Source organism: Elephas maximus, chromosome 16 (assembly GCF_024166365.1).
Source record: "Elephas maximus indicus isolate mEleMax1 chromosome 16, mEleMax1 primary haplotype, whole genome shotgun sequence".
Lineage (NCBI taxonomy): Eukaryota > Metazoa > Chordata > Mammalia > Proboscidea > Elephantidae > Elephas > Elephas maximus.
Window position 1 is genome coordinate 76,803,505 of NC_064834.1, and position 26,380 is coordinate 76,829,884.

The 26,380-nt window shown below is 48.8% G+C and overlaps 2 protein-coding genes across 3 annotated transcripts in view; one reads left to right on the forward strand and one right to left on the reverse strand.

Annotated features, from left to right (window-relative positions):
- Positions 1-824: 824 nt before the first annotated feature.
- LOC126059409 (translation initiation factor IF-2-like) lies at positions 825-10,159 on the reverse strand. Its single transcript, XM_049855108.1, has 5 exons — positions 10,072-10,159; positions 9,547-9,875; positions 9,114-9,393; positions 8,321-9,060; positions 825-5,593 (listed from the first exon to the last, which is right to left on the reverse strand). The coding sequence occupies exons 1-5, from the start codon at positions 10,157-10,159 to the stop codon at positions 5,588-5,590; spliced, it is 1,443 nt and encodes a 480-aa protein (XP_049711065.1). The 3' UTR covers positions 825-5,587.
- Positions 8,838-26,380, forward strand: part of DOCK1 (dedicator of cytokinesis 1) — a 540,104-nt gene continuing 522,561 nt past the window's right edge. For both annotated transcript variants that reach the window (XM_049855211.1, XM_049855210.1), the window contains exon 1: positions 8,838-8,921. In XM_049855211.1, coding sequence (XP_049711168.1) covers positions 8,876-8,921 — 46 coding nt within the window. In that variant the 5' untranslated portion in view covers positions 8,838-8,875. The remainder of the gene's footprint in view (positions 8,922-26,380) is intronic.

Below are 26,380 nucleotides of genomic sequence, written 5' to 3' on the forward strand. Positions count from 1 at the left end.
TGGCGCAGGACTAGGCAGAGTTTCATTCTGTTGTGCATGGGTCACCATGAGTCAGGGATGGACTAGACGGCAGCTAACGACAACATCAATCACTACCCCATTCTACATGACAATGCTGAGAGCACCCAGGCTCCAGGGAGAAGGCGTGGACAGGCTCGAACCTTGCAACCCAAATCCAGAGCTCCTTCCATTTCAGAAAGCTTCTCCCACTGTGGGCGCCCTGGGCCCCAGCGTGGGCAATCATTTCTTTGTGTGCTCAGTGTGGGAAAGACTGCTAGGTCTGCAGTTCCCTCCACAGTCACACGTGTCCATGAGGTACACTGGCACAGCACGCAGCATCCTCGGCTTAACAGTGTATTTGCTGTACGGAGCTGGTAGAAGTCTAACACCCGGGGACCGTCTTAATAATCTTCATGGAAAAGGCTGAGCAGTGCAGCTGGGAGGCTCCAAGGCAGAGCCCGGGCTCTTAGAGTGAGGCCAGCCCAGGCCAGGGCTCCTCAAATGGGTTTTAAATCTCAAGCCTCCACCTCCCTGCCTTCTGACTTTGTTTTATGACAAAATTCAAACAGTACAATGTGGAAGATGAAACACTCATAGACCTATCACCTAGATCGAGTAGTTTTGCTTTTTCTTTCTTTCTTTTTTGACTGTAGTATTTTAAAGAAAGTGGTAAATATCATAATAGCCTATCTCTAAATACTTCAGCATGTGTCTGTAAAATATAAGGGATTTTTTTTTTTTTACATAACCACTATAATTATCATTGTTATAGCTAACAAGATAAATGATAATTTTTTATTGTGGTAAAATTCACATAACACAAAATTCATGATTTTAAATACTATAAAGTATACAATTCAGTGACACTTAATACATTCGCAACATTAGGTAGCCATCACTGCTACCCAGAACATTTTCCTTACCCCACAAGGAAAGCCTTTTGCCCTCTCCTTAGTCCCTGGCAGCTACTAATCTACTTTGTCTTGATGCATTTGCCTATTCTAGAGATATAGAAGGAAAACCAGTAAAGCGTATAAATACATACAGAGAGAGATTTATATCAAGGAAATGGCTCACTCAGTTGTAGAGGCTGGAACGTCCCAAGTTCACGGGCCAGGATAGAGGCTTCTCCTGATTCACATAGACGCAGGGGCAGGCAAGCCCAAGATCAAAGGGTCAGAGAGCAGGACTCTTGCTCACAGGCTGCGAAGATGGACGAATCTCAAGACCAGCAAGCAAGACTGCAGGCAAGCTGCTAGTTCAGGTCCCAAGAACCGGAGGTCAGATGAACGGGAGCCAGTTGCAGGATCTAGAGTGAGCAAAAGCCCCCCCGGCCTTGCCAGAATGTCCACTTACAGTCAGTGCAGGCCACACACCCAAGGAAATTCCCTCTCAACTACTCACAACACATTCCATTATGGAGATGGTCACATTATAGCAAATCTCATGGAAGTGACCACAACACCAGCAAGCAATCTTTGGCCAGGCCCCCTTTTGTGGTGCCTAAAACCCCCACACTCCTGCCCCATTCTCATCCACTCCCTGAGAGGAACATGAACCTGGTGGCTCGTTGTCTTGTGGTATTTCCACCAGGCAAGGTTGCTAAATTTACCTTCTGAGTTTGTGCTGTGAATACAAAGTTTTCCCACAACTTTCAAAAACCTCAAAGTTCGGTTTTCAGAATTGAACACTGTAATATGGATTAATTTCCCTGGGTGGTGCGAATGTTTAAGCACTGGACTACCAACCAAAAGACTGGAGGTTCAACCCCATCTGGAGGCACCTGAGGAGTAAGGCCTGGTGATCTACTTCTGAAAACTCAGCTTTCAAAAACCCTATGGAGCACAGTTCTAAAATCCAGCACATGAGGTCATCAGGGGTAGGAACTGACTCGTGGCAACTAACAACAACAACATTGATTATGCCTTTTCATGGCCCCATCTTGAGATTCTGATACATCCTGGGGGTCAATCGTCAGAGCTCCCACTGATGCTTAGGACTGGGTCACCAGGACCACCACCACTCTTGGGTGGGTCACTCCTGCAAGCACACCACAGACCCAAATCCTGAAAGATGCCTGGAAAGCGTGACTGAGCCCTGTGGACCAGCCATATCAACTCGGGGAGTTAAAGCCACTGCTATGGATGAATTGTGTCCCCAACAATATGTATGGGAACCCCTGGGTGGTGCAAATGGTTAAGAGCTCAGCTGCCAACCAAAGGGTTGGTAGTTCAAGTCTACCCAGTGGTGCCTTGGAATAAAGTCCTGGCAATCTCCTTTCAAATATTCAATCATTGAAAACCCTATGAAGCACAGTGCTGCTCTGACACCTATGGGGTCATCGTGAGTCGGAATTGACTTGACAGCAACTGGTTTTACACCTGTGGATGTAATCCTATTTGGAAATGAGGCCATGTCAGTGTAGGGTGTGTCCTAATCACTTCTGAATTATAAAAAGACCAGATTAGACACAGAAAAAAGCACAAAAAGGGAAGATAGACGCCACATGAAGATCACCAAAGAACTGCTGGGGCTACTGAAGCTGAGGGAGACAAGGACCTTCCCCCAGAGCTGACAAAGTGATAGCCTTCCCCTAGAGCAATGCCTTGAGTCTGGACTTCTAGCCTCCTGAACCGTGAGAAAATAAATATCTGTTCTTCAAAACCACCCACTGTGGTATTTCTGTTACAGCACCATAAGGAGACTAAGACAGCCTCCAGCTGGCTACAACCTGCCCACTGGGCTCCCAGAGTCCAAGCTGGAGCCTGTCCTGGCTGATGCGGCCACTAGGCACCGAGCCAGGGCCGGAGCTGCAAGACATGGCCACTGCCCGAGCCAGAGGAGACAATGGCGAGTGTTCTCAGAGCCAGGAGGACTGCAGCCACATGTACGGCTTCTCAGTCCAGCTTGGGGACACCACGGCAACAACGGGACCACAACCATGTGGTCTCCACCATGTGGGCCAGGGTTCACCTGGGGTGTTTTATCCTGATTTATAAATTGATCAGGAGTCCCTTGGTGGTGCAAATGGTTAAGTGCTGGGCTACCAGCTGTGAGGCTCAGCGTTTGGACCCGCAACAAGGTGCCGCTGAAGAAAGGCCTGCTGACCTGCTTCTGAAAGGTCACAGCCATGAAGAGCCTATGGAGCAGTTCTGCTACGACACACTGGGTTGACGTGATTTATATATAAGCTGATTTACAGAACACTCTCACAAAAGTGTAAAAATCCTATATCACGCTGATTTATACATTCCATGGGTGATCTTAATCAGAGTGAAAGTGGCAACTGTCCTGGGAACTGCGAGCCATGAGGTTATCACACAAGCAACTTGGAGGTAGAATCAAACAGGGAAGACAACCAGTTATAGTGTCTTAAACGTACAACCACATCTTCTCGTGTGAGCCTCAGAATAACCCTGGGAGGCTGGTATTATTGTCCAGCTTGTATATGGGAATACCAGGACCTGAGGCTTAGAAACAGAAGGATGGGCACACAGCTGAGTGCGGGCCAGGCCTCCGGGGTGTGCATGCCTCTCCAGCTCCTGGTCTTTCACTATGACACGCCCTCTCTGTAACATGTTACTGCACAAGCAGAACTGAAACTGGACATTAAAGAGAAGGAAGGTCAGAATTACCGAGTCTTGTCTTCTAAGTATTCTTTGCAGAGTCCCAAATTCTTTTTTTTTTTTTAAATTTATTTTGTTGTTGTTGTGAATGTGCACAACAGAGCACACACCAATTCAACAATTTTTTTCACGTACAATTCAGTGACATTGATTATATTCTTGAAGTTGTGCAACCATTCTCACCCTCCTTTTCTGGGTTGTTCCTCCTGTATTAACATAAACTCACTGCCCTATCTAATCTTTGAAGTTGCTGTTGTCACTTTGACACCATGTAAATAGACTTCTGGGAATATTTTGGTTTAAGTTTTAAAGATCATCTCAGGGCAATAGTTTCAGGGGTTTATCCAGACCCAACGGCTCCAGAAAGTCCAGAATCCATGGAAGTTTCAAATTCTGTTCTGTATTTTACCCCCTTTCGATCGGGATTCTTCTATGAAATCTGTGATCAAAATGTTCAGTAATGGTAGCCGGGATCATTCAGTACTTCTGGCTTCATGGCAAAGGGGGCAGTTTTCATGGAAGCAGTTAGTCACACATTTCATATCCTCCTCATATTCCTGGGAGAATCCCAAATTCTTAACAAGACCTAGAAGGGTCTGCCTACTTCTGCAGCCTCATTTTGTGCCGTTTTCCTATTGTCTTATTGTCCCTATTGCCCTGCTTGGCTCAAATGGTTAAGCTCTCAACTACTAGGTTGATGGTTCAAACCCATTCAGAGGTTCCTTCTGTTCTACACGCATGGGGTTGCCATGAGTCAGAATCCACTAACAACAACAACAACATTGCTTCAGGCATACTGGCTTTTCAGCTCATTGAAAGATTAGCACCATAGCACCTCAGGGCCTTTGCATGTGCTGTTCGGCCCCTCATCAGTTCACCTAATTAAAAAAGTAAAAGCAAACTCATTGTCATCAGGTTGGATTCATAGCAACCCTATAGGACAGAGTAGAACTGCCCCATAGGGTTTCCAATGCTGTAAATCTTTATAGAAGCAGACTGCCACACCTTTCTCCCTAGAGAGGCTGGGGGTGTTGAATTGCCAACCTTTTGGTTAGCAGCTGAGTGCTTAACCATTGAGCCACCAGGGTTCCTGTTCACCTACTTAGTTCCCCTTTATGGTTAGAGTCTGTGCTTGGATCGTCTCCTCAGGAGGCATTCCTCCTCTAGGTGAGGCCACATCATTTGTCCCCGAGCACCCTACTTCTCCTGCGTAGCACCTTTGCCGCTGCTTCTCCTTCAAGGGACCACAGTCGCTGGGCTGTGGGTTCAGGACCTGAGCCCCTGAGGTTTCTGTTTTCACAGAAGGCTTCAAGCGGGTGAGAGAGACCATGTGTGGTGCGAGCCCAGCCCCTTCCCTTTGTTGGACTGAAGTTCCTTATCAGTCGAGCAAGGCCTGTAACTATGTATGACTTGGTGGTTGCTTTACTGCGAACTCCTGCATCCTACACACGTTATCTTCTTGCACACAGCCTGGTTCCCCTCATCGGTGAACACTGAAAAGCACCTCAGTCATTCCAGTGTGTTTATTTAATCTGCCTTCTGGGTGGAATGCTGAGATTTCCCTGGCTCTGGGTGACCTTGACGGCAGGTATCAGGCACTCTCACAGCAGGATGGTGGGCCACGGTGTCTCCAACCATCTTCCAACAGCTTTGGGTATCTTTGCAAGCCACTAAGAGTCAACCTTGACCTGGATCAAGACAGTGTGTGGTGTTTACTTATCCAGGCCTTGTTACTTTACCCATCCTCTCCCCTCCGCCACCACACACCCTGGCCTTAGGGGTGGAGTTCACGCCTTGCTTGTCTTCTGCTCCTAGCACTCGAGCACTCAGTGTTTGTCACAGAAAGACACTGGAGTTCCCATGACGGAATTTTGCAAGACCAAACTCCTATTTGTTGGAAATATCTTTTTCCAACAACAAAATACGTGGATCCCAGATGGAATATACAGGAATCGACTTGACTATGCCTGTGGGAAGAGATGATGGAGAAGCTCAATATCATCAGTCAGAACAAGGCCAAGAGGCTGACTGTAGAACAGACCATCGATTGTCATATGGAAGTCTAATTTGAAGCTAGAGAAAATTAAAACAAGTCCACTAGAGCCAAAGTACAATTTTGAATATATCCCACATGAGTTTAGAGACCATCTCAAAAACAGATTTGATGCACTGAACACTAATGACTGAAGACCAGTCAAGTTGTGGGATGACATCAAGGACATCATACATAAAGAAAGCGAAAGGTCATTAAAAAGACCGGAGAGAAGGAAAAGACAAATATGAATGTCAGAAGAAATTCTGAAACTTGCCTTTAAATTTCGAGTAGCTAAAGCAAATGAAAAGCCTGGTGGCGTAGTGATTAACAGCGGCAGCTGCTGATCAAAAGGTCAGCAGTTCGAATCTACCAGCCGCTCCTTGGAAACCGTATGGGGCAGTTCTACTCTGTCCTATAAGGTCGCTATGAGTCGAAATCAACTTGATGGCGATGGGTTTGGTTTCTTTCTTTCTTTATTTTTTGAAAGCAAGTGGAAGAAATGATGAAGTAAAATAATTAAAGAAAAAAAAAAAAAACCCACTACCATGGAGTTGATTCTGAATAGAAGATTTCACAAGGTGGTTCCAGAAGACAAAATGTGCAAAGACCTGGAGTTAGAAGACCAAAAGGGAAGAACATGCCAGCATTTCTCACACTGAAAGAACTGAAGAAAAAATTCCAGTCTTGAGTTGCAGTTTTGAAGGATTTTATGGGCAAAATATTCATCGACACAGGAAGCATCAAAAGAAGATGGAAAGGATACACAGACTTACTGTACCAAAAAGAAATTCAACCATTTCAGGAGGTAGCATATGATCAAGAATCGATGGTACTGAAGGAAGGGGTCCAAGCTGCACTGAAGGCACTGGCGAAAAACAAGGCTCCAGGAATCGCTGGAATACCAATTGAGATGTTTCAACAAATGGATGCAGCACTGGAAGTGCTCACTTGTCAATGTGAAGAAATTTGGAAGACAGCTACCTGGCCAACCAACTGGAAGAGATCCATATTTATGACTATTCCAAAGAAAGGTGATCCAATTGAATGAGGAAATTATTGAACAATATCATTATTAAAAAAAAAAAAAACCCGTTGCTATTGAGTCAATTCTGACTCATAGCTATCCTACAGGACAGAGTAGAACTGCCCCATAGGGTTTCCAAGGACCACCTGGTGGATTTGAACTGCCTACCCTTTGGTTAGCAGCCATAGCACTTAACCACTACGCCCCTAGGGTCTCCTCACTAATATCACATGAATGTAAAATTTTGCTGAAGGTAATCAAAAAATAGTTGCAGCAGTACATCGACAGGGAGCTGCCAGAAATTCAGGCTTGATTTAGAAGAAAACGTGGAACCAGGGATTGCTGATGTCATTGCTCATGTCAGATGGATCTTGGCTGAAAACAGAGAATACCAGGAAGATGTTTATCTGTGTTTTATTGACTATGCAAAGACATTTGACTGTTTGGATCATAACAAACTGTGGATAACATTAACAAGGATGGAAATTTCAGAGCACTTAATTGTGCTCATGAGGAACCTGTACATAGACCAAGAGGCAGTTGTTTGAACAGAACAAGAGGACACTGCATGGTTTAAAATCAGGAAAAGTGTGCTTCAAGGCTGTATCCTTTCACCATACTTATTCAATCTTTATGCTGAGCAAATAATCCGAGAAGCTGGACTATATGAAGAAGAACGGAGCATCGGTATTGGAGGAACTCACTAACAACCTGTGATATGCAGATGACACAACCTTGCTTGCTGAAAGTGACGAGGACTTGAAGCACTTACTGATGAAGATCAAAGACCACAGCCTTCAGTATGGATTACACCTCAACATAAAGAAAACAAAAGTCCTCTCAACTGGACCAACAATCATGATAAATGGAGAAAAGATTGAAGTTGTCAAGGATTTTACTTGGATCCATAATTAACATCCTTGAAAGCAGTAGTCAAAACTCAAAGGATGTACTGCATTGGGCAAATCTGCTGCAAAAGACCTCTTTAAAGTGTTAAAAAGCAAAGATGTCACTTTGAGGACTAAGGTGTTCCTGACCCAAGCCATGGTATTTTCAATTGCTTCACATGCATGCGAAAGCTGGGCAACGAATAAGGAAGACCGAAGAAGAACTGATGCCTTTGAATATTGACTATAACATGGACAGCCAGAACAACAAACAAATCTGTCTTGGAAGAAGTACAGGTCCTTAAAAGGGAGGATGGTGAGACTTGTCTCATATACTTTGGACGTTATTTGGAGGAACGAGTCACAACAGTCCCTGGAGAAGGACATCATGTTTGGTAAAGTAGAGGGTCAGCAAAAATATGGAAGACCCTTAACGAGAGGGATTGGCACAGCGGCCGCAACAATGGGCTCAAACACAGCAAAGATTGTGAGGATGGGCAGGGCTGGGCAGGGTTTCTTTATGTTGTGTATAGGGTCCCTATGACTGGGAACCGAATGGAGGGCACCTAACAATGAATGAATGAGCCAAGTGTTCTGGAAGGTGCCTCCCAGGGTGCCCACTCCTTTTGCTCTGCTTGGGGACTCTCCACCAAGGCGGGGAACCTCAGTTGGAAACACTGTGTCATCCAGCTCAGGCCTACCCCCGCCTCCCCCCCCCCCGCCCATGTGCAAACCGCTCAGAGCCCACCTCCACTCGGTCCCTCAGGAAGTTCTCTTCTCCTTGTAAGAGTTCCAGGAGGCTCGCTGATTCAAAGAAATCCAGCCAAGAATGAAACGAAGACGCCCCGTGGGGTGCTCCATTGGGAATGTCTGTGGGCCGTGAACGAGGGGGACCACAGGAATAAAGCTGGGTCCCTGGGCAGGAGGAGCGGTTGGGGCTCGGTGTGCGGCGCAGGGGGCGCCGGTGGGGTTCAGGAGAGGCGCTCCGGGCAGGGCGGCGGCCCTGCGTTCCCGGTCTGCGGGCGCAGGCAGGGCAGAGGCCCGGGTCCGAGCGTGAGGGCGGCGCGCAGCCCGCAGCCGTCCCGCCTCTTGCCGGCGCTCCGGGCCTTTCCCATCCGGCCGGCGACGCTCCGCCCGCCCCGTCCCACATGACACCGCCTCCGCCACAAACTTTTTCCTCCCCATCCTGCCGCGGCTCGAAAGGAATGGAAAATGGCGGCCTAGGCGCGGAGTTTCCTGTCCGGCCAGCGGCGGCGGCTCTCGGCGGCGCGCGCCCCTGGGGTGCCAGGACCCGTGCGGCACTATGACGCGCTGGGTGCCCACCAAGAGAGAGGAGAAATATGGCGTGGGTGAGCACCGCGCCGCCCAACTTCGCGCGGGCCTTGGCTCCGAGGCAGGCCGGGCGGGCGCGGGCGGCTACCGGCTGAGCCCCCCGGGTCGCCGCGTCCCCGCCGCCGCACGGGTGACCCGCGTCCCGCGTCCGCCGCCCTGGGAGCCGGCACCCGCTCCGGCAGCTCGCGCTGGGACTTGCCCGAACTTACTCCGGGGCGGGTGGTCCTGGGCGGGCGCCTGGGCGTGCGGCGGGCGGCCCGGGGTGACCATCAGGCGCGAGCCGCGGACGGCGGGCGGGGTTGCCCGGGAGCCTGTTGCCTCCCCACTCGAGTGGAGCGGGCGGGATGCAGGGTGGCCGGGAGGAGGCGTTTCCGTCTGGAGCTTGTGCCGCGACACCGCCTGCCGGCGCCACCCCGGCGGGCAATGCCCTACCTGGATCCCGGGGCCGGCACACCCGTTCCCGCGCCCCCTCGTCGTGCAGTGTCCCCCCTAGACCCGGTAGACCGGCCGGGAACCGGGCTTGGCCCGCAGGGTTGGGGCAGTTTGTGTCACTCCTCGAGGGTGTTCCCTCCCCCACCTCCAGCTCTCAGGCACCCAGTGGTGGAACTTTGCAGCCTGAGGGCCCCCCCCTCACTGGTATACGCGCCGCCTGCGGCCGAAGCGGTCAGTTCTGCGGGGAATCTCCGGGGTCTTTGGCCTGACGCCTTTTTTGCTTCTTGGATGAAGTTGTGTTCCGTATCTGCCCCGGCTGGGCAGTTTCACGTTGCAATGATCAAAACTCAGAATTCTGCTCGCATCTGGTGGGGAGTGGTGTGCGCGACCCTGTCGGGCAGATGGCCGCTTCACGCCATTTGGTTGGCCCTGCACTGGGCCCTGCTGGACCCTTGAGGCTTCGCAGCCCAGCACCCTGAGGCTTGGACCCCGGATTAGGCGCGCAGGCCTGTGTTTGCTTCGCTGCACTTTGCTGTTTCCTGAGGGGGGCAGGGGGTGTCGGGTTGCAAGTTTACATTTTGGACCCCGAGTACACATTCCAGAGAGCGAGTTTTTTCTTAATGGCAAAGCAAGCCGACCCCGCGCCAAACTATGCCTGCCCGCCCCTTCTCCAGAATTTGCAGCTGGGTCTTGCCAAGGCGTGTGGGTCCGGGCCTTCTTGACGTGCCCACGCGCCTTCCGGTCTGGATCCCAACCCCAAGATCTGCCTGTGGTGTTCAATGTCACTGTCTGCCTGACGGAAGTCCCCGATCCCTTGCCTCATCAACGCCAGTCTTCTCCTCTGCCTTGTGAGACCTTTGTGATCTTGCCTCCTTAGCCACAGGGTCTGGGCTCCCAGCAGGGCACGCTCTCTGCTGCAGCTCTGGCCTCGCCCGCCGGCAGCATGCCCTTTCCCTGTTCTTGCAGGCGCTCTGCCCACCCCTGACTGCCTTGCCCAGGCCTCCTGCTGCTGGGCTTCAGGCCCGGGCCCTTTGACCTCTGGGCAGTCTGTGAGGGCTCTAGTCTCAGGGCTTCCCACTCTCTGTGAACCCCAGTTTATCTGCTCCGTCATAGCGGCCAACGGTGGGCCGTGGTTATGGAGCGGGTGTGCACAGTGGCTCGGGCCTTTCCTGGAGCAAGTCTCATGCCTTCTGGGCCCACACTGGGCTCGTTCTTCACGAGGGGGCTGATTGTCACCCCATTTTGGGGGTGAGGGAACTGAGGCTCAGACTGGTTCACAAAGGGCCACGGCGGAGCTTTCTGACTCTGTGGACTGAGCATGCGCACACCCCCTGGGCGCCCCCAGACTGAACAGTCTGGGGGCGTCCTCACGGAAACTCCCAGATCTGCTCTGAGGAGATTCTGCCTGGGACAGCCCTAGAGGACAGGGCTCACGGTAGAGATTAGAGTCTTAGAAACCCTTCAGTTCTACTCTGTCCTCTAGGGTCTTGTGAGTCAGAATTGACTGGAGGGCCTGGTGCAAGCGGGAAGCAGCTGTCACTCACCCCTCCTGGGGGGCCAGGCACTGGGGAGGCCTAACCCTTGTGTCATCTTAGAGAATTTAAACCTCACCTCAGTCCGGAGGTGGAGGCAGAGCCCGAGGCAAAGATGGTAAATTTCTTACCCATTCTTAGCCTGTGGTGATTGTGGTAGCGGCATCCAGATAGCCCCAGCTCACGGCCGCCCCGTGCCCAGCGGAACAAAACCCTGCCGGCCCTGCGCCATCGCCGCGGCTGGTCGTGGATCAGACAAATGTCATCCATAGGGTTTTCGCTGGCAGATTTTCAGAAGCAGATCACCAGGCCTTTCTTCCTAGTCTATTTTTGTTTTAAAGCTCTGCTGAAACAAAACCTGTTCAGCATCATTGCGACACACCAGCCTCCACTGAATACACAATGCACATGAGGAGAGTTGGCTGGGAGTCGAACCTGGGTCTTCCAGATGGGAGGCAAGAATTCTACCACTGAATCGCCACGGCCCTCTGTAAGTGGTAGGTCCTGGATCTGAACCCTGGCAGCTGGCCCTAGAGCTCACCACCTCTCTTTACGGCTGTGTCTGGCGCTCACCAGGAGATGGACGAGGGTCTTATCTTCAGGACACGACATTTTGCAAGTGCTCTTTTGAGACCCTTTGCTGCCTCCCTGGGTGACTGGAAGGACCTTGTGGGGTCTAAAGGGAGTGTTCACAGGTAGAGCAGGCAGGGTCTTCTCACAGGGGAGACATGTCACACACCTTCCAGAAGCTTCTCCAGCACTCACAGCAGTGATTTCTAACATCACACCTTCTGCTAATACTTTGGTTTTAGGAAAACTCACTCTTAGAAGTTCGAGCTGCCACAGAAGAAAACGATACCAGATGGTTTTGCCAGGAAATTCTGGGAGAGATTTGAGTGACAGGTAGAGAGGGTGGGGCTTGTTCTTCAGAGCTTCACCAGGTGGAGGTGAGACAGCTGAACTGGGTGGAAATGAGGAAACAGCACAGCTATTCAGCAGCAGAAGAATTTAAAGAAGCCTTGGTGGCACAGTGGTTAAATGCTCAGCTGCTAACTGAAAGGTTGGTGGTTCGAAGCCGCCAGCCGCTCCACGGGAGAAACGATGTGGCAGTCTGTTTCTGTAAAGATTACAGCTTTGGAAACCCTATGGGGCAGTTCTACTGTGTCCTGTGTGGTCGCAGTGAGTCGGAATCAGCATGACTGCAATGGATTTGGTCTGGGAGGCTGAGGAGGCCCTGAACTTCCTACTCTGGGTGCGGAAGGGAGCCTTAGAGTGAGCACGAGTGGGGGTCCTCCCAGGCTCCCCGCTTGTCCGGGAGTGTGCACTGGAAGAATCCTAGCGGTTCCCAAGAAGGGTTCTGACTGAGAAGGATGCCTGTGTCTGGGACGGAGGGATTCCTTTACATTAGATAATTGACTATTCCAGGCTAACGGAAAATTCCTAGCATCCTCCTTACCAACCACAGTGTTTTTGGGGAAGCCCAACAACAGGGCTGTGTTCCCTGGAGGCTCTGGTGGGCCTGTGAGTGGGCCACCTTCCACCCTGACCCCTGACTTGGCCGATGACTAAATCACGAGGGGAAAGAAAATGATAAAACTCCATCTCATTTGGAAACATGAATCACAGCTCATTGTGTGCCGCTACTTGGCATCTGTTAGAAGCATTGTTTGTAAATGACACCCTTCAGTTATTTAATTATTTTGTCAAACCAGGAAGGGAGTAAACAGATCCTGTGGCCCCCCTTGTAAAGGTAGGAAGTGCCTGTTCCTGGTTGCTTCCTAGACAAATTATGCTTCCTTCCATTGCCAGGTGCCTGGGAATTCTACCAGCCTGCATTTTTTTTTTTCCTCTTTGGCTTGAGTTTGGTGGGTCAGTAATTACAGACCTGGTTGGTTAACACAGGCATAGGTCTTACAGATCTTAGCTGACTCTGTCACTCCTAGGAGTTAGGACAGGTGACCTTTCCCATCACCCCCAGCTAGGCAGATTCCTGTGTCCCAACATCAGTAAGACCAAGTTCACTGGATTCTGGAAGATTAGGTTCTAGTCACACTGGAGGATGGCGTGCTCATCTCTAAGGAATATTACCAGAAAATCAAACCCACTGCCATCTAGTCGATTCTGACTCAAAGCGACCTATAGGACAGAGTAGAACTATTCCATAGGGTTTCCAAGGCTGTGAATCTTTACAGAAGCAGATTGCCACATTTTTCTTCCATGGAGTGGCTGGTGGGTTTGAGCCGCCGACCTTTCAGTTAGGAGCCCAGTGTTTAACCATTATGCCATCAGGGCTCCTTACAGGGATATTAGAACCCCCCCCCCAACCAAACACTGAGATTGGTAAGAAGTATCTCTAGTAATTTTCCCTTAGGTGGAACTACGCAGTTATCTTACCAGTTGACTCTGACTCATGGCGACCCCATGTGTGTCTGAATAGATCTATACAGGGTTTTCAATGGCTGACTTTTCAAAGTAGATTGCCAGGCCTTTCTTCCGTGTCACCTTCACCCTTTTGATTAGCAGCCATATTACCCATCTGCACCACCCAGGGATTCTACCTAGTTATGTAATGGGGAGGAATCCCTAGACACATCCTTCCTTGTCAGCACCCATCTCAAGAACCTCAGCCCTGGAGGAGAGCTTGAAATCCTCAAAGTGCAACCCCCCCAGACAAGCTCCCACTCAGGAATGCCCACCAGAGTTGTCCTCGCCCCAGTCCTAGAGCCTGTGAATATATTTCCAGTTGCTGTCAGGTCAACCCTGACTCACGGCAAATCCTTGTGTGTCAGAGTAGAACCATGCTCTTTAGGGTTTTCAATGGCTGATTTTTTTGGAAGGTGATTGCCAGGCATTTCTTCTGAGGTGCCTCTGGGTGGACTTGAACCTCCAACTTTTTGGTTAGTAGCTGAGCGTGTTAGCTGTTTGCACTACCCTGGGACTCCTTGAATATGCTACATTATGTGGAAAAAGGGAGTTTGTGGATGGGATTAAGGTTATGAACTTTGAGACAGGGGATTATCCTGGATTATCCAGGTGGGCCCAAACTAACAAGCCTTTAAAAGCAGAGGACTTTCTCTGAGTGGTCACAGAATAGGAAGGTAGAGAGTGATGAGGCAGAGGCAAAGTCTGAGATTCCAAGTGTGGGAGGCATGTGACGTTCCGTTGCTGGCTCTGAGATGTGGGGGCCCGGGTGCAAGGACCAGGGAGCACCTCTAGTTGCTAAAGGCATCCCCACCGGCCTGCCAGAAAGGAAATGGGGCTTCAGTTCTATAAACTCAAGCACTGGACTTTGCCCACAACCTGAATTAGCTTGGACGTGGATTCTTCCCAGAGCCTCCCAGTAAGAGCCTGGTTGGCCGACACCTTGATTTTGGCCTTGTGAAATGGGAGCCCACTGGGCGACTGACCTACAGAGCTGTGAGACTGTACATTTGTGTTGTAAGCTGCTGAGGTTGTGGTCATTTATTATTGCAGCCATGGAAGATTAATACCCATGGTGACGAGAGCGGCTCGGGAGGGTAAGGTGTTCTCTTTACCCTTTAGCTTTGTTATTAAGTTGATTGAACACTAATTAACCCAAGTGTGTGTTCTTCACTGTAGCTTTTTTTAGGTATGGCGCTTCTACAGAGATGTGGGTTCGGAGGTTCAGACTAAAGACGTGTTTAAGTCCTGGCTCTTATTTGTTATGCGGCCCTTGAGCAAATTACTTATCCTTTCTGAGCCTCAGTTTCTTACAGAGAGGTGGTATCTGTGCATGAGGTACATCGGCTGGGAAAGGCCTGGTGATGTACTTCCGAAAATCAGCCTGTGAAACCCTGTGGAACACCACGTTCCGATCCGCAAGTGATCCTGGGAATGGCTCAGGGCCAGGCAGTGTGTTGTTCTGTAGTACCTGGGTCGCCTGAGTCGGGGAGGAGGGGAGCTGACTGGAAGCAGCTAACAACAGCAGACCTGCCCACCACAAAGACTCAGGGTCCACTGAAAGAATGCGGCAAAGCATTTAGCCCTGCGTTTGAGGTACACCCAGCACTGAGTGAATCGTTGGTTTTATTATTTTCTTTATTTAATAAAGCACAGAGTTTACAAACATAGTGACAAGTGTTTTCCTGTTGGGATGTAACAGTCAGTGTTGCTGGAAGAATGCTTTTCTTTCAAGTTGATCTCTTAATGGTGTGTTTTGCCCCTTAATTGGGGGGATGTCACATTTGCTCGGTGTTGGGGGGCATGATGTGTGTGTTCAGATGAGCCTGAGGGATAGTAGTTACTAGGAATTGTGTAATATTCCAATGCATTTGGGAGTGTGGGAGTTGAGAGATCGCTTTTGTTATCTAGAGTAGCAAGCAAGCTGCTACTCTGGGGAAGAAAAACTCGATTTGATGGTGAGTAAGTAGACACGCAGACATTTTCATTCATCGGAGTTGCAGAAAAACCAAATGAGGGCATATTCTATTTCTACAAACCTGACTTTGTTTTTGAAACATAAACATTTTAAATTTATCCCTGTGCCGTCCTTTGCCCTAGACTCTCACACGTCAGGCTTATCGCAGGCTGCGTGAGTAGCACTCTCTGTCTTGTTTTCTGGTGACCTCTGAGGATGCAGGTAGAGAAGATGCAGAGAAAGAAATGGGCAGCTGTTGGGTCCTGTGCCCGTGCTTCAGAGAATCGCAGTGCTTGTGCCCAGCCCTTTCCTTCTTCGTTCCTTCCTTCCTTCCCTCCCTTTTTTAATTAAACTTTTATATTGAAATGATTGTAGAATCACATGTAATAGTAAGAAATTATACAGAGATACATATACTCTTTGCCCTTTACCCCTGTGGTTTGTTGGTGGTTGCTGTCAAGTTAATTTCAGTTTATAGTGACTCCATGTGACAGAGTAAAACTGCCCCATAATGTTTTCTAGGCTGTAATCTTTAAGGCAGTAGATCTTTAAGGCAGCAGATCACCAGGTGCTATATGGATTTGAACCACCAACCTTTCAGTTCACAACCATGTGCTTAACCATTGTGCCACCAGTGTTCCTTACTTCTACGGTGACATCTTACAAAACTATAGCTCAAGGTCACATCCAGCATGTTGACATGGGTATAGTCAAGACACAGAGCGTTCCGTCATCACCAGGCTCTGCGTGCTGCCCTTTTATAGCCACCCCACCCTCCCTAACCCTCTCCATGACCCCTGGCAACCACTCATCTGTTCTCCTTTTCTATAATCTTGTCATTTCAAGACTGTTGTAAAGTTGGAAGCATACGGTGTGCGCCTTTTTGAGATTGACTTTTGTTTGCTTGTTTCCACGCAGCGTTAATTATCTGGGGAGCCACCAGGTTCATGAGTATCAATACTTTGTTCGTTTTTACTGCTGGGTAGTACTGAATGGAATGGGCGAACCACAGCTTGTTTACCCATTCAGCCACTGAAGGACATCTGGGCTGTGTCCAGGTTTTGGTTATTACAGGGTTTTGTGTGACCGTAAGTGTTTGCTTTCTGACATAAATGCTGATTCCTATGTAACTGCATGTTTAGCTTTTTAAGTAACTGTCCTAATCGACTCGACAGCAATGGGCTTGGGTTTTTTTTTGTTGGGGGGAGTGGGGGCCCAGGTGTTTTCCCAAGGGACTGTACTATTTTATATTCCCATCAGCAATGGGTGTGTGAACCATTCTCTCTGCGTCTTTCCCAGCATTTGCTGTCGTCCTTATTTTTTATTTTAGCCAGTTTCATAGGTGTGTAGTGGTATCTCGCTATGGTTTTAATTTGCATTTTGGTGACGGAAGCCCTTGAAGGGTATCTATGGTTTAATTTGGGAAATGAGCTGGGTGGGCAGGTGTCTGTGCTGCTTGGTGGCAGTGATGTTTTCAGGAGGCAGGGCAAGGCCCCCGAGGTGTGAATTTGTGAGGTTGTTATAGGAGGGCCTTAGAGTCCAGTTTGAAGAGAAGATGATGGCTCAGGAGGCTGGGTCGGCAGACCCCACAGTGCAGGATAAACAGTGCTTTACCTGGCTGGCCTGTCACTCATCAAGGTTCCCACTTTCCAAACTACTGCAGTGTCTTGAGAAGGCCTGCAGGGAGGTAAGTGATGAGGAGGTGAACTAATGGAGTCAGAGTTTGAGCATTAGCCCTGAGGCTGCTCCTTATTGCATGTAACCTGGGGCAAGTCTTTAACCTGGCTGAGCCTAGTTTCCACATTTTCAAAATAGGATGATAATAACCAGGAAACTGTTCCTATCCATTTGATTCCGGCTCATGGCGACCCCATGTGTGTCAGAGTAGAACTGTGCTACGTAGGAGTTTTGTTTTCTTTTTTTTATTGTACTTTAGATGAAGGCTTACAGAACAAACTAGTTTCTCACCAAGCAGTCAGTACACACATTGTTGTATGACATTGGTTAACAACCCCATGACATGTCAACACTCTCCTTTCTCAACTCCAGTTTTCCTATTACCAGCTTTCCTGTTCCCTCCTGCCTTCCAGTCCCTAGCCCTAGGCTGGTGTGCCCCTTTAGTCTTGTTTTGTTCCATGGGCCTGTTCAATCTTTGGCTAAAGGATGAACCTCAGGAGTGACTTCATTACTCAGCTGAAAGGGTGTCCGGTGGCCATACTCTCAGGGTTTCTCCGGTCTCTGCCAGGCCAGCAAGTCTGGTCTTTCTGAGTTAGAATTTTGTTCTACATTTTTCTTCAGTTCTGTCTGGAACCCTCTATTGTGATCCCTCAGGCACCATCTAGTTGTACTGGACTCAGTCTGGTGGAGGCCGTAGTAGGTGTGGTCCCTTAGTCCTTTAGACTAATCGTTCCCTTGTATGTTTAGTTTTCTTTATTCTTCCTTGCTCCCAAAGGGGTGAGACTAGTGGAGTATCCTAGATGGCCGCTCACAGGCTTTTAAGACAGCAGACGCTACTCATCAAAGTAGAAGCTAGAACATTTTCTTTATAAACTATGTGATGCCAATTGAGCTAGATGTTCCCTGAGACCACGGTCCCCACAGCCCGCAGCCCAGCAGTTTAGTCCCTCAGGGGGTTTGAATGTGTCTACAGAGCTACCATGACCTTGCCTTGTACAGGTTGTGCTGGCTTCCACAGTATTGTGTACTGTCTTACCCTTCACCACCCTTCACCATATACATAGGAGTTTTTAATAGCTGACTTTTTGGAAGTAGATTGCCAGGCCTTTCATCCAAGAACCTCTGGTTTAATCAAACCTCCAACCTCTTGTTTAGCAGCCAAGCATGTGTTCGTTGTTTGCACCTCCTGAGGACTCTGTTATGGCCTATATAATCCATCTCCTGGGAGGTTCAAGGGAACTCATGTATGTACCTCAGGGCAGTTTGGAAACATTCAGGGCTTTGAACCAGTTCTTGGTTCAGTCATGGCCAAGGAAGTGACACCAAAATAGACTCAAATATTTAGAAGTTGGGTGAACTGGAATGGTAACCGGGATAGGAAAAATTATGAGTTGAAGCCATGCTAGAAATTTAATCTCCCTCTTAAAAAGAAAGGGCAGCGTACGTGTTGCATAGCAACAAAATCCCTTGCCTGTTGGATTTTACGTGGAGTCAGAAACAGTGCCGCCCTGCTCAAAGATGGTAGTCAACTATGTCATGTGTGTCGCTCTCCATAGGCCTGCCAATAATTCAGTCTCAGCATCAGGCTCCAGAAAAGGCTCCCTACACCTCTTCCAACTTTCCCATTCTAGGGCTTCGACCTGTAATTTTTTCCATTCTGGTTACCATTCTGAATCACCCAAATTGTAAAATATTCAGGTCTGTTCTGGTTTTGCTTCATTGGCCATACTGAACTGGGAAGAACCGGTTCAAAGCCCTGGCAGCTTTGTTAGGCAAATAGAATAGCATTGTTACTAAGTTTGTTTTTATTATTATTGTGGGAAGTGTTTTGGGGCCATTATTGATCTGTCATTGAAATCAATACCTAAAGTATAATTATGATGACATAAGAGGTTCGTGGAGAGTTTTTGCTCTTGCAGCTCGTGCGACCATCTGGCTGTTTTTTTTTTGTAAGGCTGCAAGTCTGCGGTGCTCATGGACACCTGGGAAGTGAGGGATGGAAGCTCCAAGTCTAAACTGCCCTTCCACTTATACGATCCTGGAATCTGACGTAAGGAGTCTGATTTGTTTCTGTGTTCACACCTGGAAATTCCTTGTAATCAAACTAGTGGCAGAACAATACGATCAGATAGGTTGAGACTGGAAGAGGAACTTGAGCCATGTTGGAAGTGTGGTTATTTGCCCGGAGAATGGTGCTTCCTCTGGGACCATCTGGTGGGGCTCAGCCCGCCCCTGTGTCTCCTCCTTGTGTATTATGGTAGCCGTACTTCCTGCAGGGATTTGTTTCCGCTTTCTTGCCGTTTGCTTTTTTGTAGTGTGAGTAGGGTGTCCAGATATGTCTGGTTCCGGAATCCCAGTGAAGACCTTAGGTGCTGATATTGGATCCTTACTGTCATCCAGGGCTGTCTCTCTGCACAACTCCAAACCAAACCAAAAACCAAACCATTGCTATCAAGTCAATTCCGACTCATAGCGACCCTAGAGGACGGAGCAGAACTGCGCCGTAGGGTTTCTGCGGCTGTAAATCTTTATGGAAGCAGACTGCCACATCTGTCTCCGGTGGAACAGCTGGTGGGTTCAAACTGCTGACCTTTCAGTTAGCAGCTGAGTGAGTGTTTAAGCACTACAGCACCAGGGCTCCTGCACAGCTCCTGGGGGCCTTATTCATTTTGTAGTCTGTGAGGCCGCCTCCCCCCACCCCCCCAGTTGTACCATGCACAACCTGTGCGTCCTGCCTGGAGTGACCCTGGGCAGTCATGAAAATAAACAGACAAAACACCAAACCCGTTGTCATGGAGTTGATTCTGACTCATGGCAGCCTCATGTGTTACAGAGTGGAACTGCACTCCATAGGGTTTTTAGGCTGTGATCTTCACAGAAGCCGATGGCCAGGCCTTTATTCCACAGGGCTGCTGAGTGGGTTCGAACTGCCAAGCTTTAGATTATTAGTTGATGTTACGTGCTGTTGAATTGGCTCTGACTCATAGCTACCCCCCGTGTAATAGAATGGCACTGGTTCTTTACCACTCTCCCATTCATTGCTGTCTAGTAGTAGTCAAGCACAGACTTTTTGCGCCACCAGGGGATATTGGGCAGTCGTTAAAAAACCAAAAAATCAAACTCGTTGCTGTCAAGTCGATTCTGACTCATAGTGACCATATAGGACAAAGTAGAACTACCACGGGGTTTCCAAGAAGCAGCTGGTGGATTCGAACTGCCGTCCTTTTGGTTAGCAGCCAAGCTCTTAATCACTGTGCCACCAGGGCTCATTAGGAGAGTTTTAATTTCATTAGCTAATGGGGCAGGGAGGGGGCTTTGCCTTTGACAAATAAATGGCACTGCACTTCCTGACGATGACTGATTAGTGCCAGGTATTGATGTGACACCCTGCAGCCATCCACTTACACACAGGCAGGTGGGACGCTGAATGTAATGCAAGGTACCCCCTGCCTTCAAAAGGCAGATGGTTTCACCCCAGACAGATGTTTGTCTGCTTGTTAAATTTTCACTTGGGTGCCTTGGGGAGCAAAAGGTGTTTCCTCTTGGCATATGGTACCCATGCAGTTACAACATCCCAGGTTTGGGGGTGTAGAGATACGCCTCTGAATACTGGCTCCACCTCTTACTAGCCAGGGGCCCTTGGGCAAGTTATTTACCTTAAGCCTGGGTTTCTCCTTCTTAAAGGAGCTTTGGTGGCACAGTGGTTAAGCGCCTGGCTGTTAACCGAAAGGTCTGATGTTTGAACCCACCAGCCACTCAGCGGGAGAAAGTGTGGCAGTCAGCTTCCGTAAAGATTCCAGCCTTGGAAACCCTATGGGGCAGTTCTACTCTGTCCTATAGGGTCGCTATGAGTCGGAATTGATGGCAACGGGCTTGGTTTTTGGTTTGGCCTCCTTTGTAAAATTATCAATAATACCAACCTCGTGGGCTGTTCCGAGGATAAGGAGAGATAACCTAACCCAAGCCTGGCCCTTGGATTGTGCTTGAGAAATCTTAGTTCCTTTTATTTTTTGTCATTTGTTTTGTAAATAGAAGCCTGGTGTTGCCTGGAACTGAATCTCCCTAGGCACCCTGTCTGACTTTCCAGACTAAAGGGATGTGGGTCCAGCTGGTGTTGTGGCCCTGCCTGCTGCGAGGTGAGGGCGGGGAGTGGGGAGGGGTGCCCAGCATTATCCTGGAGTTTTGATGTCATCTCTGAAGTCAGATCAGAGGTGTGCTTCCTACTGATTCTCAGGGGTCCTGAAGAGAGGAGATGAAGAAGTTATGGAAAGCCTGCTGCCAGAAATCCCTCAGCAAAAATGTTACTCTGCATCTAGGCTGGTGGGGCTGTGTGTAGAGAGGTGGGCTGCTGCTACCTTGGGGCGGGGGCGGGGGGGGGAGTGCGCTACAGAATTGGATACGTTAGATAAAGTTTCAGGTGTAAATGTAACAACCACAGTTTTCTTTCTGAATTAGGGTTGGGAAACTGCTTGCTGTAACTGGGACTTTGGCGGTTCGGTGGTAGAATTCTTGCCTTCCGTGTGGAGACCTGGGTTCGATTCCTGGCCGATGCGCCTCGTGTGCAGCCACCACCCATCTGTCAGTGAAGGCTTGCATGCTGCTATGATGCTGACTAGGTTTCAGTGGACCTTCCAGACTAAGATGGACTTGGAAGAGAGGTCTGGTGATCTCCTTCTGAAAATCGGCCAGTGAAAATCCTATGGATCACAACGGTCCTATGTGTAACCCATCATGGGGATGGTACCGGACTGGGCAGCATTTTGTTCCATCGTGCACGGGGTCGCCATGAGTCAAGGCCAACTCGACAGCAGCTAACAACAACAACAGCTGCTGTAACAAGCAGCCCTGACACTTCTGTGGCTTCATATAATAAAAGTTTGTTTCTTGTTTGTGGCACAGTCCTGGTGGGTGGAGGGAGGGGCAGGGGTTGTGGTCCATTTAGTCATTCAGGGATCCAGGCTCCTTTGCAGCCTGTGGATGGAGAAACAGATAAAGGAGAGTGTACAGGAGGGTTTTTACTGGCTGGTAGAAGTTGGAATCGACTCAATGGCAACGTGTTTACTGAAAGTGAAGTCATGGCTTCCATGACAGTCCCGTGTCCACAGCGCCGTCCCTGTTGCAAGGGGGATTGAACATAGAGTCCAGTTATGTGTCTGCTGGTCTTCTCTACATGTTCCTCTCGAAACCTGTTTTCCATTCATCAGGAAGAGTGTTCGATTAGCAGATTGGCATCGAGCACAGGGATTTACCTTCTCACACCTTTTAGTTCCTGAAAGTCACCAGGCAGTGCAGATGCTCATACCCCACAAGGGCATGGAGAGATGTGGGTGAAGCCAGACACTGCCTCCTCCTAGGTGTGCGTTTGGTACTCGTGTTCTGTAGACTTCAGGGTGTCCTCTGGAGAGTTTAACCCAGAACAGTGCTCCTGGGGTGAGTGGGCCTATAAGCCCAAGGGAAGGCTGCTTTCTAAGCGAGGTTTTCCATTTACATCTGGGTGGTTCCTGTCCTCACTATCCTAAAACACGCAACAGCCCGACCTCATCACACGTCTGTAGCCTCCTTTGGGTCTCAGAAGGCTATGTTGCTAACACCTATTAATAAGCACTGTGTCTTTGATTCCAAGTGTTGGTTTTTTGTCCCTTTATCAGAACACAATCTGTAGATCCTGAGATAACACCACCTGTCTTTATGACTAAGCATGCCCTGAAAAAGGCTGTAAAGTTAAATCAGGCAGAGCGACAGTAGCGTGAAGGCTGGGGCCATTGCAGTGTAAAGAGCACTGATTGGGAGACCCCTGGAATCCAGGCCTGGGCCCGCCACGTACTGTTGCCTTATCTCTCCTCACTCAGATCCTTAGCCTGGGAAAATGTTAGCTCTTGTGTTCACCTCTCAGGTGAGTTGTGAGGAGCAAGCAAAATCTTATATGTGGAAGCTTTCAGGAGTAGAAAATACTAACCCAAAAAATCCATTGTGGTTGAGTTGATTGCAACTCACAGCGACCGTGTGGAACAGAGTAGAACTGCCCCATAGGGTTTCCAAGGCTGTTATTTGTATGGAAACCGACTGCCACATCTTCCTCCTGCAGAGCGGATGGTGGGTTTGGTCTGCTGACCTTTCGGTTAGCAGCTGAGCACTTAACCACTGTGCAACTGGGGCTACTTTAAGAAATAGAAACTACTACTCAGTGTTAAATGATCAGCTCATTATAGAGAAAATATGTGATTTGGGCTGATTGTTTTATATTGGAAAAGGGCAGTTGTGGCATTTGTGAGGTTTTCATTTTATAAAGTTCTTCAATTTTTACTTATTTATTACTAGACAAGGTGTCTAGCAACCGATTAACACTGTGAGCAGGTGGGCGTTCTGCGTTACGACTAACCAGCAAGTCGACCCTGCGTGTAGAGGTAAAGGGGATAAATGTGATTGTTGTGAGCAATTCCCTTCTGTCTTTCTTTCCTTCCTTCTGATTTACTGACCAGTTCTCTTCCGTAGGGTGGCTGTGAGTCAGAATCGACTCGATGGCGATGGGCTTTTTCCTGTTCTTAGGTATAGGGGACCCTGAACCACTGTTGTGATCATTGTATTCTGGCACAGGTCTGTAGTCCTTTTTCTGAAGCTCCTGGGGTTCGCTGTGGTTCAAAACCCAGATGTGTCTCTACATGGAGAGAAAATTCTGTGGACATACTACCCGTGTGGGACACCACCAGCAGGGCCTGGGGTGACACGGCGTAGCCAGACACATGGACGCTGCTGCAGTGAATGTACGGACAGTCCCAGCAGGAGGGGAGCCATCCATAGCCTCCCCGCACTCCGTGCGGGCCGGATTTTACCATTAAATGAATTATAGAAAACTTCTTCGTTGTCAGAGCTTTGGGGGATCACAGAGCTGTGTGTAGTGAATTTGGGATCTGTTTCGTTTTTTCTGAGTCCCTGGGTAGTGCAAATGATTAATGGCCTCAGCTGCTAAGCAAAAGGTTGGAGGTTTGAGCATACCCAGAGGTTCCTTGGAAGAAAGGTCTGGCGATCTACGTCCAGAAAATCAGCCACTGAATATCCTATGAGGCGCAGTTCTACATTGATGCACGTGGGGTCACATGAGTTAGTGTCGACTCAATGGCTACTGTCCTGGTCTTTGAGGTGCTGTGGCCGGGAATTGAACCCGGGTCTCCTACATGGAAGGTAAGAATTCCACCATTGACCCCCACTGCCCTTAAACACTCAGTAAGTGCTTCCTGTTAATATTGTTACTGCGTTGTTAGAAGCAAAGACTTTCCTGCATAGTTTGGAAGAGAACCTACATGACTTGATTCTCCGGTGGGTAGGGGGGTGGGTGGTGTGTGTGTGCAGGTGGGCAGAGATGTCTGGGAGGAGGAGAGAAGGAAGCCGAGGGGTGCTAGGACCTCACTACAAGCTTCCCAGCACCCAAGGCTGTGAGCTATAGGCCGTTTCTTTTCCTTTCCTGAGCTTTGCGCTCAGGCCTAAGAGTGATGCTCAGATTACCAGGCCAGTTAGGATCCCTCTCCAGCAATTCTTCTAGAAAATACCATTCAGGCCACTCGAGACCTTCATAAATACAGGAACTCAAACATTTGCTCTTGAAGTTTTATTTGCTGGAATAAAGACACTTATCAAGCCTCCATTTTATTTTTTCCTTCTAAAATAATAACTTATTTTCTTTAACATAATTGACTTTACCAGGGGCAAATAATGATTTAGCAGGAGGGAAATGTGATTATTTTTCTTGAAATCGCTGCACTTCTATTAACTTCACAAGATTTATTTTCCAGTCCTTCTCATGTCATGTGTGTTTGACTACCCATTTTTCAAAGGCGGGAATGCGCCGGAGTCCTCAGGCACCAGGACCAGGCTGCCAGCTTTCTTCAGATTGTTCGTGGGGGTGTTCCTTCGAAGATCAGGCTGGTGCAGGCCAAGGGTGAAGGGGGAAAGGAAACTCATATCGGGGACTCTCAGGTATGGGAGGGGTCAGACTTAGTCTGTGTGGCTCCTGGCAATCTCCTGCAGTATTTCCACACCCTTATGGCCACCAGACCCTGTTACTCTGAGCAGTTCAGCCCTGCATGTTCTGGCAGGCCACAGGGCGTTTGCACATGCTCTCCTGCTGCCTGGAAATACCCTTTATTTACCTTTCACCTGCTTAGCTTTTCAAGGCCCAGCACAACTTCTAAGTCTCTGGGTACAAGAGGGGCCCTCCTCTGTGTTGGTCTCTGCAGTTCCATAACATACTTCTGTTCTAGCTTCTTGGTGGCAGTTGGTGTGCTCCTTACCTCCACCATCTGCTAGACAGAGGACTCTTGAGGGCAGGGGTGAGTTGCCTTTTTTTTCTTCTCTTCCCGGCACTTGGCGTGGTGCTTGGCACTCCTGATGTGTGTTCTGTGATGCTCATTGAATGACGGCAGAGGGACAAATTTCATCACAGCAGACAGAAGGAGCTGCCTAGAGCATGGTGTTTCCTGTGGGTAGGGAGTTCCATCCCAGGCTAGGCTGCCACTTAAGGCTGCTGCAGAGGCAGCTCAGGAATACAGGGGTGGTTGGGTTAAATGGCGTTAAAGCTCCCTCCATTCCTCACTCACTAAAAAAAGGCTCCATCACAGAGCAGATTTAGGGCAGTGCAGCTATTCCGCATGGTACTGTGATGGCGTGCACATGTATGTGTTCATCAAAACCCATTGGACTGTACACCACAAAGACCACAAAACCAACTGCTGTTGAGTGGATTCCAACTCATGGCAACCCCACACGTGTCAGAGTAGGACTGCATTCCATAGGGTTTTCAGTGACTGGTTTTTTTTGGAAGTAGATCACCAGGCCTTTCTTTTGAAGCACCTGTTGTTGTTGTTGTTAGGTGCCATGGAGTCGCTTCCAACTCATAGTGACCTTATATGTACAACAGAACAAAACACTGCTTGGTCCTGTGCCATCCTCACAATCATTGTTATGCTTGAGTCCATTGTTGTAGCCACTGTGTGAGTCCATCTCGTTGAGGGCCTTCCTCTTTTTCGCTGACCCTCTACTAAGCATGACGTCCTTCTCCAGGGACTGGTGCCTCCTGATAACATGTCCAAAGTATGTGAGACAAAGTCTCACTATCCTTGCTTCTAAGGAATATTCTGGCTGTACTTCTTCCAAGACATACCTGTTTGTTCTTCTGGCAGTCCATGGTACATTGAATATTCTTCGCCAACACCACAATTCAAATGCGTCATTTCCTCTTTGGCCTTCCTTATTCATTGCCCAGATTTTGCAAGCATATGAGGCGATTGAAAACATCTTGGCTTGGGTCAGGCACACGTTAGTCTTTAAAGTGACATCTTTACTTTTTAAAGAGGTCCTTTGCAGCAGATTTGCCCGATGCAATGCATCCTTTGATTTCTTGACTGCTGCTTCCGTGGACATCGATTATGGATCCAAGTAAAATGAAATCCTTGACAACTTCAGT

Excerpts from the sequence above, each read along its gene's own strand:
- LOC126059409 (XM_049855108.1), bottom strand. The coding sequence starts at position 10,159 with ATGAGGCAAGGGATCGGGGACTTCCGTCAGGCAGACAGTGACATTGAA. Across the intron at positions 9,876-10,071 it reads GTTGGGATCCAGACCGGAAG|GAAACAGCAAAGTGCAGCGA; the intron begins GCGCGTGGGCAC and ends TGCCCCCCTCAG. Across the intron at positions 9,394-9,546 it reads GCTTCGGCCGCAGGCGGCGC|GGGGGACACTGCACGACGAG; the intron begins GTATACCAGTGA and ends TACCGGGTCTAG.